Source organism: Pavona decussata, unplaced genomic scaffold (genome assembly GCF_977016875.1).
Source record: "Pavona decussata unplaced genomic scaffold, jaPavDecu1.1 SCAFFOLD_31, whole genome shotgun sequence".
Classification (NCBI taxonomy): Eukaryota; Metazoa; Cnidaria; class Anthozoa; order Scleractinia; family Agariciidae; genus Pavona; species Pavona decussata.
Genome location: NW_028145454.1, coordinates 20,001 through 33,470, shown reverse-complemented (window position 1 = coordinate 33,470; position 13,470 = coordinate 20,001). Strand labels below are relative to the sequence as shown.

Below are 13,470 nucleotides of genomic sequence, written 5' to 3'. Positions count from 1 at the left end.
ATAATTTGTTGCTCAAGTGCTTCTGCGAATAGTGATTAGTTTCAGTTTACTAATCCCAAATAGAAAACATACCCAGAATATTAAATAACCATATGTCTACCTCCAATACAGTTGCTGAGTAAAAAATGCCGGAAAGAATTCGTTTCTTCTTCGGCTTTACATGTAAATCCCAGGCTTGAATGAGCTGTTCGCGTGTCTTCGAAGCGTGTTCTTTGCAGTCATACGACTCCAAATCCACCGCCAAGGAAATTATAATCCAAGATATTCGATAAAATTGTCCTTTAGATCGCTTTTCACCAAACTGGATGGCGAATCTTACAAATAATCTTGCCTATTCACTTACTTTAGGACTTTCGATTACTGAGGTTTACTGAGTTCTTGTAAGGAACGCACGATGTTCGATGCGCGTATGACGTCTTACAAAGATCTCATACAAGCAACCGCATTTTAGAATGACCACGGGCGTCATTTTGCTGTCGGAGTAATGGCGGACGGGTTTTCGGCCACTTATTCCCAGGATCAGTAAGCTTGTATAAAGCTAATTAATAGCTATTTTTGCAATTTCGAACTCATGAAATGGATTGGAACACGAAAAGGGCGAAAATAGAAGTAAAATTTTTCGTCGTAGTGGCACTTTAAAAGACGGTCTCTTTATTGCATAGCCACCCCTCCATTGAGAAGTGAAAAATGACAATTGAATGAAATTCAAACCTCAACGCTGAATCTTGCTAGGTGGATATTTCTTTGTCAACTCAAATTTTAAAGCCAATAAAGTTTTGTCGGTACCGTTCATGAGCACTCGGATTTCATTTTGCCGAGTATACCTGTGTCACTCACTGAATAATACATCATTCTCATTCGAGATAGTTGAGGTTTAAAATTTTCTTTTGCCCAAAATGTTAACAGGGAGGCGTCTTGGCGTAGTGGTTTCCAGTTTCAGTATAGCCCCGTTTTATTACTAGTTAAGAACGTAATTTTTATTCAAAATAGATGAGTCTTCAGGGCTGGACATAACGGGGAGGGGAGTAGAAGGGGCAGCTGAGGAAAACTTTTTTTTTCTAACATAGTGTTTGAGTTTGCTGAGCTATTTCTTATAGCTATACTTAAGTCCAAATCGACTAATTGGCTGAAAAAGTCTCCCTTCAATGTGAATTCCGACTATTTATTGTGGAAAATCTTTCGAAGCAAAGGCAAGTATAAATTTCCTTGTGAAAATAATGATTTTGTAATTTGGGCTGCCTGTGGTTGGAATTGTGTAAATAAAGAGTGACTGTAGGTCCAGTTGTGCCACTCTCGTTCACATATCCGCCATGGATGAAACTCCCGAAGGATTTCGTCGAGGAGAAGTCCAAAACTCCGAGCGAGTCTCTGCTGATGGCGCTGAGGCAGCCCGAAAGGAGTCCTTGCTGCATCGCGAACGAAGAGCTGTTACAAATATTGCGGAGTTGGAAAAACGACTGCAAGCCATGGAAGAAGGTATACTCTCAGTAAGTTCCATAGTCAGTTCCATAGCTAAAGACAGTAGCAGGTTGCTTTCAAACAGCTCCAAAATTCAGAGTGAGCGCTTTTTAATGACCTGTCCAGTCCCTCTACGGGTGTTATTCAAAACCACATTTTTCGGTCCGAAATAACTTTTTGCAGTCACTTTTTTATGTTTAATACTATTTCAGGTTGAGGAGCTGAGGGTGCAATCTATTATACTTTAACAGGGTTCCAGAGGAATACAAAAAGGTCATTTTTATGATTTTACTTCGCGGGGCCTGCAGTTTGTTGTTCTTGAATACGCGCTCAGGATGGAGATACTCCTGGAACCAGTTTCGTATCCTCTTTAGCGGATATTAATATTACATTCGCTTATACGGTTAAAAAGTAAATTGATAATGCAACAGAAACAAGTTTTAAAAGCCTCAAGAGTTTTATTTGCTTTCTTCAGTGAACGATTTTCTTTAGTGCTTAGGACAAGGGTCTAGAAGACCACTACTATATTTGCACCTTCAGGCAAATGCATTTTTGGCTATAATCAAAACTGAAAGGTTTATCCTTGGCCTGCTCTGCTTCACTTGGTGCACTCAGCGCATGTAAGCTCTCAGGCCACCAACATACGGTAGGCATGGCAACGAGCTGCACTGCCTGTCAACAAGGTACAGGAGCGCGCCATTTCTGTTTGCGTGTCTTCCATGAACAAAATCGGCGTCCGCGTCAACGCAAATGAAATCACCAGATTCCCTGTGCCTATGTTGTCATGACATCAGGTACCCCTGATACTCTTCGGTCCAGCGAGAAGACCAGTTGTTATTAGCCGGTCGAAGGTGGAGCACTCTACAATGTATGCGTGGAGATCATGTTTTTAACCTTCTAAAGAAACGCGTTGCATTTATTTTTCAAGAATTATTTTCATTTTCACAAGAGCGCTTGTAGTCGCACCACCAGGCAAAGTAATTTCCAGGTAATTACCTTTATTTACCGCAGGTTCGCACAGAAAACGCGATGCGTTCCTTTTATTACAGCGGTTGGCTACGGATTGTACGCAATTTTACTCTTTCAGCTGTTAAAGATTTGTATGTAGGCTATTGTTCTTAACCTTGTGAATTAAGGTTTTTTTATTTTATTTTTTTACGTTGCTTTATTACTCAGGGCTCCCATTGATAGCTGTTGTGTATATGTCCTAAAAGGACCGTGACCCTGTTTAAATAAAGGTGCTCAGTTCAGTTCAGAACTGTGATGCACGTGACTAGGCGTAACACACAGTGGGGCCCCCATCGTGATTTTTTTTCGGCATGGACTATCCGAATAACTGATCTGATTGGTTATAGTTAGAAAATAATTCTAGAACATCAAGAGAAAGAATGAAGTATCAAGAGTAACAAACTGTGACCTTCTCTGGTCCATTTTTGTCAGAAACATTTCTGGAAGGGAAAGATGCTGTGGTTGAAAATCCCGTAACAAATCAACATAATCGTAAAATTTGCCTTGGTCCTGCAGTGAGTAAATACTCAAAATAATGCGCGCCGTGATTTAAGACACATTAACAGTGTTATTACTGATGGTATATATCATGACCTCCTTACCTCCAATAAGCAAGCTCCTCGGCGTTTGTTTCAAATCTGATGAACTTGAACACCTGAAGGAAGTTCTTAAAAATCTACAATTAACCACCATCAACCTTTGAAACAGTCTACATACAAGGTAGATGTGTATATTATATAGAGCTGTTACCGTTAGCAGCGATATTTCGTCATTTTCTCCCGTAAGTGCTGGTGCATGGCTCTTATTTAAATTTCTGCAGAGCAGATGAAGTCTTTCTTTTTGTTAACAATAGACCAATGATTCATTGCTGTGTTATGTTTCCTTTAACATTTTTTTCTGACTGAAGGCGGGCTCTTATTAGAGGGACGGCCGTACGTATCAAAGTCTGTGACTGGTTCGTGTATTGCTTTTGATCAAACCAGCAATTCAATTGTAATTTCATGTTATTTTAATTTTTAGCTCACTTCAGTGCGCCGATTGGAAATAAAACTGAGTACTGTTGGTTTCTCAGGACTCAGTTTGATATTTTCCTTTTCTTTTCTCGGGATAGAGTGTTGTTTTTGCTGTCAAAAGGGGACAAATACCAAAAGACTCAGACGTTTCGTTCTGATTCACAGTATAGGAGAGATAAGGAGAAAGATGTGAAAGGGAGAGAGTAGGGGTGTTAAAGCGAGATGGGAGGGGGCGCATGTAAGGAAGGAAAAAGGGCGGAGAAGGGAAAAGGGTAAGGGGGGAGGGTGGAGGGCTGTGGTACAGTGTCTTCCACTATCAAGATCGTTACGATGGTGATTTAGTTGTCAGAGGCTAAGATATCCAAACTTGGGAAAACACCACAGAAAAGGAAAAAGACAATGAATCTGAACCTTTTTTTGTTTTAGTTCTTCAAACGAATTAAATTTGTCAGGCGATTTGAAACGGTACATTTTTATTGGGTTTATTCTCGGTTTTCACTGTCACGCCATTGAAAAAAAAAATCGAAACCATTCCATGAATGAAGTCAAGAAATTGACATGATAAAGAGGATAAATAAATAAGGCATCTGTCCAAGTGTCAGGTCTGTGCGGCATTCCGTACTCGAGTTATTTGACAAAATGTTCCACATAAATTTATAGAGCTTAGTATGGAGACGCCATGTTTGTGTCCCTCTGAGGGGCACAAACATGGCGGCCGGAATAACGAAAAAAACATCTGGAGTTCACTTTTGCCAGAAAAGAGGTTTGTTTGCCCTTGTGAATTTTCGAATGTTTAGATTAATATTTCTCCTCAAACTTAAATAGTTTAGAATGCTGAAAATCACACGAAGAGTCATTTTTAAGATACGGAAAAGCTCTGTCACGGCCGTCCTCCTTATGTCACGCACTATGGAAACTCGGAAATTGAAACCGTTCTGTTTTCAAAAGGAAGCACGACATCGAGCTAAGAAATTGTGAACAGGCATATTTTTAGGTAATCTTTCCTTGAATGAAGGTAAAAGTTTTGTAGGCCTCCCAGTTTTGAATTCTAGAATTTGGTGACGTAACGTGAAACCAAGAATTGTGCGAGGGAAGTAATAACTTATCGATAATTTGGGTGGCCATCCAAAAAGATTCGCTTGAGGGAAAGGTCAAAGGCTATGAAGAAAGATTGTTTACACTCACTGAAAAGGTAAACTGACAAACGACCAAACATTTACATATTTGACAGCTAGGTTGGGAATTTAGCATAATTATTTTACACCGCAACAAAATTAATGCACTCGTGGTTTATGGTTTTTCGATATCAACTGAATGAATGAAATCCGGGAATGCGTACCATCAAGGAAAAAATTTTCTGATCGTCTGTAGCGCTTTACCGAGCGTTAATTGCTTTTAACAGTACCACATCGTGGGATTTCTCCTCGAGATCGGGTTTATTTATCTCAGTAAACATGGACAACAGAAGTTTTAGGCGCGAACAAAGTCTTTCCAAGGAAAAAATTCGGTGACAATTTTCCAGCACCGCCTCAGCCGCTTCTCAGGATTCGTCCATATTCAGTTGTATTTTCAGGAAGCAGTAACAAAGGTTGGAAACAGCTATATATAAATTTTCCAAGCAAGATGAAAACATAAGGTAAGTAATTTTCAGATATGATTACTTCATTTCTTTTTATTATTTCAGTATAACGTTGGCAGCTAGTTATGCTTGGGCCGAAACGGGAGAAGTTTTTTCACGATTTGAAAAGGGTTTGAGGGAGTTGGCCCACTCCAGGGTAAACCCGCCAAATAATGAAGGGTTTGACATTGCTAAATACTGTCCGATAAAGTTGTGAATAACACAGTTTTGAACACGCTGAATATTGTTTTGCGTTTCTTTGGTCTAAAGTGTTGATTACAGATGTATGTCATCATTACAACTGTAAATAAAAGCGACGCCGGTTTACGTTGAAGTCTTTTCACGGGATGGAGAAAAAGTATCGTGTTTACATCATTTCATTCCAGAATCATGTAAACACTAAGAAGCAAATATCCCGAACCCTAGGTGAAACCCATCCCGGGAGGAAACTGTTCCCGGAACGAGATCACTCATGTAAACAGACCGCGAATATGGCACACAAAATGTTCTTACCGTACACTAAAGCCTGAACCCGGCATATCTCTCGTTAAAAACCGGCAAACATCGGGTATCGATAATGCCGGATCACGACGAATTAAATTATAGCCGTGACAAAAATGGAAAAATCTCAGTAGTATTTAATGGCTAGATTAGGACTCATGATTACTCAATAGTGCGTGATTGACAACAGATTTCGTCTATATTTTCATGATTCATTTAATTCGCAATATTCAGTAAGAGTTTGCTTTCGGCTGTGTTTCTTGAATTTTTTGTGTGATTTTTTATATGCATATACTTGCCTTTCAAATGTTGGAACATTACTTTAAACTAAGACACCGAACATTGATTCTTGCAGGATGTGATTAGAACGCTTTGAATCCGTGCCTGACCAATTCCCAAGGTACTGGCACGCTATTTTCAGCTTTTATTACGAAATCTGTGCATCTGATTTGCCCCTCTTCTTACCTTTTAATATGATTCATAATTATAAGAATAAAATTGCTAAAACGGGTTTCTATCATGCAAATTTTACAACTGAATCTTCCTTCCTTGACAACAATAATACCACGAATATTTTTAAGCATCTGCGATGCTGAGAAGGGCCACAGTTTCCAAGGGCAGGGGCTGAAAATAATGAAATTCTTGCGTGTGATATTACCATCAACAAACTACTAAAAGGGTTTCTTTGCAGTTTCAACGCCACAAATAACGTAACAAACTAATAAAATTATTGCCGCGGAACCGTTCATGTTACACCAATTTACGGTCAATTGAATATAATTTTTTTCATGGTCATACTGTGTGGCTCGATTTTTGGGAGAAAATTGTACCTGTTTGGGAAACCTTTCTCTCTCAAACTTCAAAAAATCCTGCCTAGCTCAAGGAAAGCTTATGGAGAGAATTGAGAATTAATGTGTAAATATATTTTGACACGTTTGTTCTAATTTATAATTGTTTGGACGAAAAATTGCATTTATATGATCCGTAAAATAGAATTTGAATATCTGAGATAAAAAGCGACTAAAAAAGCTCGAGACCACTAGTAGTTTTTAGTTTAAGTAGTAGTTTTAGTGTTGTGTGTTTAGCAGAAGAGATGATAGTAGAATACAGCTAGCTTTGAAACGTTTTGGCATTCGGACATTCAGTATCTCCTCGCTAGTATGTACATCCGAATAAATCTGTCCGGCATGGTAAATTTCGTTTAGACGGTTTCTTCAAAATAGGAAAAGGTAACAAATTTCCGATTACAATTTTTACTCAGTTTTCAGCCAGATCCAGGCGTTCAATTATAGTTCACAGCGGCGCCAAATAAATTGCGATGCGAGTGAATAATAAAGCGACGAGACTGGCACTTTTAATTCTCGTTTTTCCAGCTCGCAGTATTTTACTTTCGCGCTAATCAGTTGGAGTTATGCTTCGTTAGGACGCCGGGTTGCCATCTTATTAGCCTCTGTGGTTGAACCGTGATATACACGCATATTATCAGAATTCCCTCCCATCCCACTGCGATCACCAGTTGAGATTGCAGTTTCTAATAACCTTCTTTAACTGATGCACTCAGACCGTCTTTTCAAAACAAGGAAAATCACCCTAACTCCGCGTATGAAGCTGAATCGATCGAGTTCACTCAGTCTTGTCACATTGGTGAGGGTGTGCTACCGTTCTCAACTAACTTACGTTAGCCCAACTACCTTAGCCGGAGTCAGTTAATCTTCAATTGGTAATTCTCCGGAGTATTCTGCATGATACGAGCTTAATTTAAGAATGAATTCAACCTCTTGTTAAACTCCGCCTGTTTAACTTTCCCTCGTTCCGTGCCATCAGTGTACCTCATTATTTTCCTCGACTAATGCAGATAACTAATTATTTCGCGAAAACTCTATTCCCTGAATCGGAGAAATACATCTTTATGTCGTTTCCGCTTTTTTCAATATATAACTACTTCCTTATCTTACTCAATTGTTATATGCGCATTTAATTTCACTCAATTTTATTTCATAAACTGAGTACCAACTATTTTCATAGCTGTGTTTAATTCAGTGTAGAATTTTAGCTGCAACCGTTTCGTTACTGTAGCCACTCTTTTAGAAATTCATTACAGAGTTGACTCAACAAATCCAGCCGACTTTTTTGATATCGGGCCGTGTTTATTTGTTGAGAGGCAATGAACGAGAACATTAAGCAAAATTAGTAAACCTTGATTGTCTTTAGCTAAATGCAACTTACTAAACGTCTTTTCATTCTTCGGTCGTTTAATAAATTTGCCTAAGCCAAGGCTGTTTCATATGTTCGGATTCTTTGGTTAAAACCCTAGAAAAAAATTATTTCATTTATTATTATTCAAATACACTTCAGACGCAGCTATTGTTATCGAGTGAAGGCTAGCTCGCTTTCTTTCACACTTCGCTGTTGCAAGACTTTAGGCTATATGCCGATAAAGAGAACACTAGATTTTTTTCACTATTTAAATCGGATTCCGAAGGTCAACAGCCTAACAGCCTGTTATACAATAATTCGTGTAGTCTTTTTAAAAGTTGGAGCTGAACGATCGAAGAGACGCCAAAGCCACAAAACGGACACGTCAGTAAAGATGGAGTTCTTACTGCTCATGCGCAAACGACCAGTCATTTGTTGTCTTAATATTTTGGCAAACTTAACAAGTTATCTCAGTAGAAATACAGTAAATGAATAAACATTTACTTTCTTGGTTAGTCTGTTTACATTTAGCCCACTAATAGTAAAAAGAAGCTTCATGACATGCGCAGTCAAAAGTAAACACAGCGGCAAAAAGGCGATTCTTTGTGATATAATAGAATAATTCAGGTTGATATTATAGTGAAATTTCAATATTCAGAAAAAAAAAAAAACGCGCTAGATATTTGGTGAAAAGAAAAAAGGCCAGATTACGGAAGAGAAAAGTAACCTTTTTTCTCGAAAATAGCCAATGGATTATTCTTTACCTTCTGCAATAAAGATTAACACTGCGATTATTTATGAGAGCCAATGAATCTAGATACGGTAAAGGTCCAGTTATCTTGAAGAATTTACTCATAATAATCAGGTTATTATGTCAGCAAAAACAGTTTATTGGTGAGTGCCGTGTGGTTCAATTTATTTGAAACAGTTTAGTAACATTATGCCTTCAGCTGGTATTAGTTTAGAAGTGGTTTGTGGACGATTGTGGTAATAACTATATAAGTAAAATTCTAAGATGAATAGTTTGTTGACCATCCGTCTTTCAGTAGCTCTCGACAGTTAAGCTCACTAATAACTATAGAACGGAGTTTGCTAGTGGTCTGATTATTCAAAAACGAAGCGGTTAAAGCTGCGATGATTTGAATGCGTTTGTCAATGGCTAAGAATAGTAAAACTGCCATTGCTGTGTTTACCGAGATTAAATATTACTGAATTTAAATAACAGTTGCCGAGTTCAAGTTACTCAACTGAAATAACCTGGTTACGAGATTATACCAATTGAAATAACCGGAATAAAAATTAACATGAAGAGCACTGTGAAAGAAAAAAGGAACATTATTTTGGTGTTACGTAAATGAAGAATGCGACTCGACTTATTGGCCATCAGGCAGCTACTTAGAACGGCTCACATGATTGGCTGAAAAAACTTTAGTGGAGCAATGGGCAAACAACAAAAACAATAAAGCTAAGTCATACTACACCGTTTGCAACGCCTCACATTATTGGTCGGAGAACAAAAAGAACAAACAAAAACACGATGGACCCTAACCTTGGAAAAATAGAGCTGTCAATACAGGGCCAACAAAATTCTAACGATTCTAAAGAGCTGAGCGCTATCTGTAATAATATGGTGCACAAAAACTTGGCCTTGCATTGATTGATTCAATTTAATTGCGGGCATTTAACTTGAATCTTTTCTAATACGTCATTTGAGATGGACGCAGTCTATTGATTTTTGTTATTTTTACACATTAAAAGAACAAACTGGTTGATGAATTCAACCATAGCTTAATACTACTTCCGTTTGTTATTTTTGACAGTTATCATACCAGTCTCTAGTTCCGGTGGATGCTTACGTCACTTATACACGAAAAAATTCTCGCCCATCTCTCAGCCTTATTCCCTTCGATATCGACTTAACATCACAACCCTACTTCGGTATACAGAACGAAGGTTGTTATTCTCTTGTCTTTGAATTTGAAACGCTACGATGTACGGAAAGCCCATGAAATCTCACCTAGCAGTAACTCTGTGCGACGGCGTGCGTTTTGTGGCCGTGTTACTGATGTGTTGTGCCACTCTCGTTCGTATCTCCGCCATGGGTGAAACTCCCGAAGGATTACGTCGAGTAGAAGTCCAAAACTCCGAGCAAGTCTCTGCTGCTGGTGCTGAAGCAGCCGGAAAGGAGCCCTTGCTGCATCGCGAACGAAGAGCTGTTAAAAATATTGCGGAGTTGGAAAAACAACTGCAAGCCATGGAAGAAAGGTATGCTCTCAGTTGCTTCCATAGTCTTGTAATTTCAAATTTCAAATTGAAACTGATATAAGAATACAGAATATAGTGATATTTCTTTTTAAAGAACGACGAACTCAGTCTGCCGTTCTTCAGCATAATGAAACCTTTTCACTGTGTAAGAGAATCACTAATTGTTGCGGAGTTATGTACAGAAAATTTCAGAGTTTCCTGTTATTAACCGCAGTGTGAGCGATATTTGTCTGTTCAATTTGGCGTATAAAAGAAATTGATCACCATTTTATTCCCAAGATGACAGCTTTTAATATTTGAATTCTGGAAACGGATTGAAATCCGTTTTCCCGATTTGTCCTTCTTTTTTCTTTGGCTAAAATATGCAAATATACAGGTATTTGAACAGGTCATTAGAAGACACATCTTGCTACAAATAATCGTAAAATATGCGCAAAAATAAACCAAAAACCTACGTCATAAGCAAATTACCCTTTTTGAAGGAAGAAATGTTACTATGTCAACCTAGTCAATCATCCTTTCAAGGTTTTCTTAGTAGCGCGAAGAAGCAGAAGGACCTTAGGCATTGTAGCCTTGGAAACCGTCTTCTGCGCCATTTTGCATTCTTCTTTCCCCCCTTTTTTTTCTCACTTTTTGTGCTCTTGTTAAGTGTTTCTTCATTTTGCTACTTTTTCATGATATTTTCCTTCTTTTTTTTCTTTTCTCTCTTATTCTCTTTCTTCTCCTTAAGGTTCCATTTCTTTTATTATTTTTCTTTTTCACTCTTTTCCTTCCACTTATCTTCCCTTCTTTTTGCCTTTTTCTCCTTCTACTTCTTTTTTCTTTCTCATTCATTTCCTTCTACTCAGGTACCCCTCCTTTTTTCCCCTTTTTTCTTTTTCTTATTTTCTTTTTCACTCTTTTCCTTCTTCTTAGCTTCCCCCATTTTTGCATTTCTCTTCTTTACTTTCTTTTTTTCTGTCCCAATCTTTTCCTTCTTCTCAGTTTCCCCTCCTTTTTGCCTTTCTATACTTCTTTTTCTTTTCTCTCTTTCAATCTTTTCCTTTTTCTCAGCCTTATTTCTCAACCTTTTTCCTTATCTCAGCTTCCACCTTTATTTTCATTTTTTCTTCTTTTTCTTTCTCAATCGTTTCCTTTTCCTCAGCTTCTTTTCCTTTTTCCTTTTCTTGTTCTTCTTTTTTCTCAATCTTTTCCTTCTTCTCAACTTACCCTCTTCTTCTGCCTTTTTTTATTTCTCACTCTTAACCTTCTACAAAGCTACCGCGTCTTTTTCCCTTTTTTCTTCTTTTTCTTTTCACTCTTCCTCTCCTTCATTATTTTTTTGCGTTATTCTTCTTCTTCTTCTTCTTCTTCTTCTTCTTCTTCTTCTTCTTCTTCTTTTTTTTCTTCCTTCTCTATCTTTCTTTCTCTTCTTTTCTTTCTTTGTTACTCTTTTCCTTTTTCTCAGCTTGCCCTTCTTTTTGTCTTTCTCTTCTTTTTCTTTTTTTCTGTCTCACGCTTTGCCTTCTACTCAGGTTCCCCTCCTTTTTGCATTTTAATTCTTTTTTTCTGTCTTAATTTTTTCCTCCTTGTCAGCTTAACCTTCTTTCTGCCTTTTTTCTTCTTCTTTTTTAGTTCTCAATCATTTCCTTCTTCTTCTTCTTCTTCTTCTTCTTCTTCTTCTTCTTCTTCTTCTTCTTCTTCTTCTTCTTCGTCATCTTCTTCTGTTTTTGTTTTTCAATCCTTTCCTTCTACTCAGTTTTCTCTCAATTTTGCCTTTTTCTTCTTCTTCTTTTTTTCTTTCTCACTCTTTTCCATCTTCTCAGCTTCCCCTTCATTTTTCTTTTTTTTTTCTTCGTCTTTTTTTTCTGTCTCACTCTGTTCCTTCTACTCAGCTTTCACTCCTTTTCCCCTTTTCCTTCTTCCTCTTCTTTTTTCTTTCTTAATCTTTTCGTGGTACTCAGATTCCCCTGTCCAACTTCTTTTATTCCTGTCTCACTCTTTTCCTTCTACGCAACTTCCCCTCCTTTTTGTCTTTTTGTTTCTTTTTTTTTTCTCAATCTTTTTCCCCTTATAAGCTTAACTTATTTTTTTGCCTTTTTCTTTTCTTCCTTTTTTACTTTCCCACTCTTTGCCTTTTAGTCAGCTAACCCTCCTTTTTGCTTTTTCTTCTTCTTTTTTTCCTTTTAATCCTTTTCTTCTTCTCAGCTTCCCCTCCTTTTTACCTTTTACTTCCTCTTCTTTTTTCTCCCTCAAACTTTTCCTTATCTTCAATTTCCCCTCCTTTTTGCCTTTTTGTTCTTTTTTTGTTCTTTCTTAATCTTTTCCTTCTCCTCAGCTTAACCTCCTTTTTGCCTTTTTCTTCTTCTTCTTTTTTCTGCCTCACTCTTTTACTTCTAGTCTCTGTCCCCTCCTTTTTGCCTTTTTGTTCTTTTTTTGTTCTTTCTTAATCTTTTCCTTCTACTCAGTTTAACCTCCTTTTTGCCTTTTTCTTCTTCTTCTTTTTTCTGCCTCACTCTTTTACTTCTAGTCTCTGTCCCCTCCTTTTTGCCTTTTTCTTATTTTTCTTTTTTTCTGTCCCAATCTTTTCCATCTTCTATGCTTCCCCTACTTTTTGCCTTTTTCTTCTCCTTTTTTCTTTCTCCCCCTTTTTTTTCTTTTTCTTCTTTTCCTTTCTTTCTTTCTCAATATTTTCCTGCTTCTCAGCTTAACCTCCTTACTACCTTTTTCTTATTCTTTTTGTCTTTCGTTCACAATACTTCACTTTCTCTCAGCTTCCTCTCCTTTTTTCTTTCTTTTTTCTTTGTTTCCCTACTTTATCCTCCCTCTTTCCCCTGTTCAACTTTATTCTTTCTTTCTCACTGTTTTACTTCTACTCAGTTTCACCTCCTGTTTGTCTTTTTTTCTTCTTCTTTTCTTTTTACTTTCTCAATCTTTTCCTTCTTCTCAGCTTCCCATCCTTTTTGCCTTTTTCTTCTTCTTCTTTTTTCTGTCTCACTATTTTCCTTCTACTCAGCTTCCAATCCTTTCTGCATCTTTCATCTTCTTTTTTTTTTGTCTTTTTCTTCTTCTTCTTCTTTTTTCCGTCTCAGTCTTTTCCCTCTTTTCAGCTTCTCTTTTTTTTTTGCCTTTTCTTTTTCTTTTTTTTCTGTCTGAATTCTCAGCATTTTTCTTCTCTGAATTCTCCTTCTTAACTTCCCCTCTTTTTTGCCTTTCTCTTCTTCTTCTACTTTCTGTCTCATTATTTTCTTTCTTCTCAGGTTCCTCTCCTTTTTCCCTTTTTCTTCTTCTTCTTTTTTCTGTCTCATACTTTTCGTTCTTCTCAGTTTCCCTTCCTTTTTGCCGTTTTCTTCTTCTTCTTTTTTCTGTCTCAATCTTTTCCTTCGTATCAGCTTTTCCTCATTTTTGCCTTTCCCTTCTTTTTCTTCTTTT

The 13,470-nt window shown here is 37.5% G+C and overlaps 1 protein-coding gene across 2 annotated transcripts in view; it reads left to right on the top strand.

The window, feature by feature from the left end:
• The first annotated feature begins 1,443 nt into the window (after positions 1 to 1,443).
• LOC146484685 (uncharacterized) overlaps positions 1,444 to 13,470 on the top strand; it is a 26,697-nt gene continuing 14,670 nt past the window's right edge. The window contains exon 1 of one of the 2 annotated variants that reach the window (XM_085104439.1): positions 1,444 to 1,475. In XM_085104439.1, coding sequence (XP_084960565.1) covers positions 1,467 to 1,475 — 9 coding nt within the window. In that variant the 5' untranslated portion in view covers positions 1,444 to 1,466. Of the gene's footprint in view, positions 1,476 to 9,638; positions 10,060 to 13,470 lie in introns of those variants that run through there. The other variant, XM_085104438.1, reaches the window with a different exon arrangement.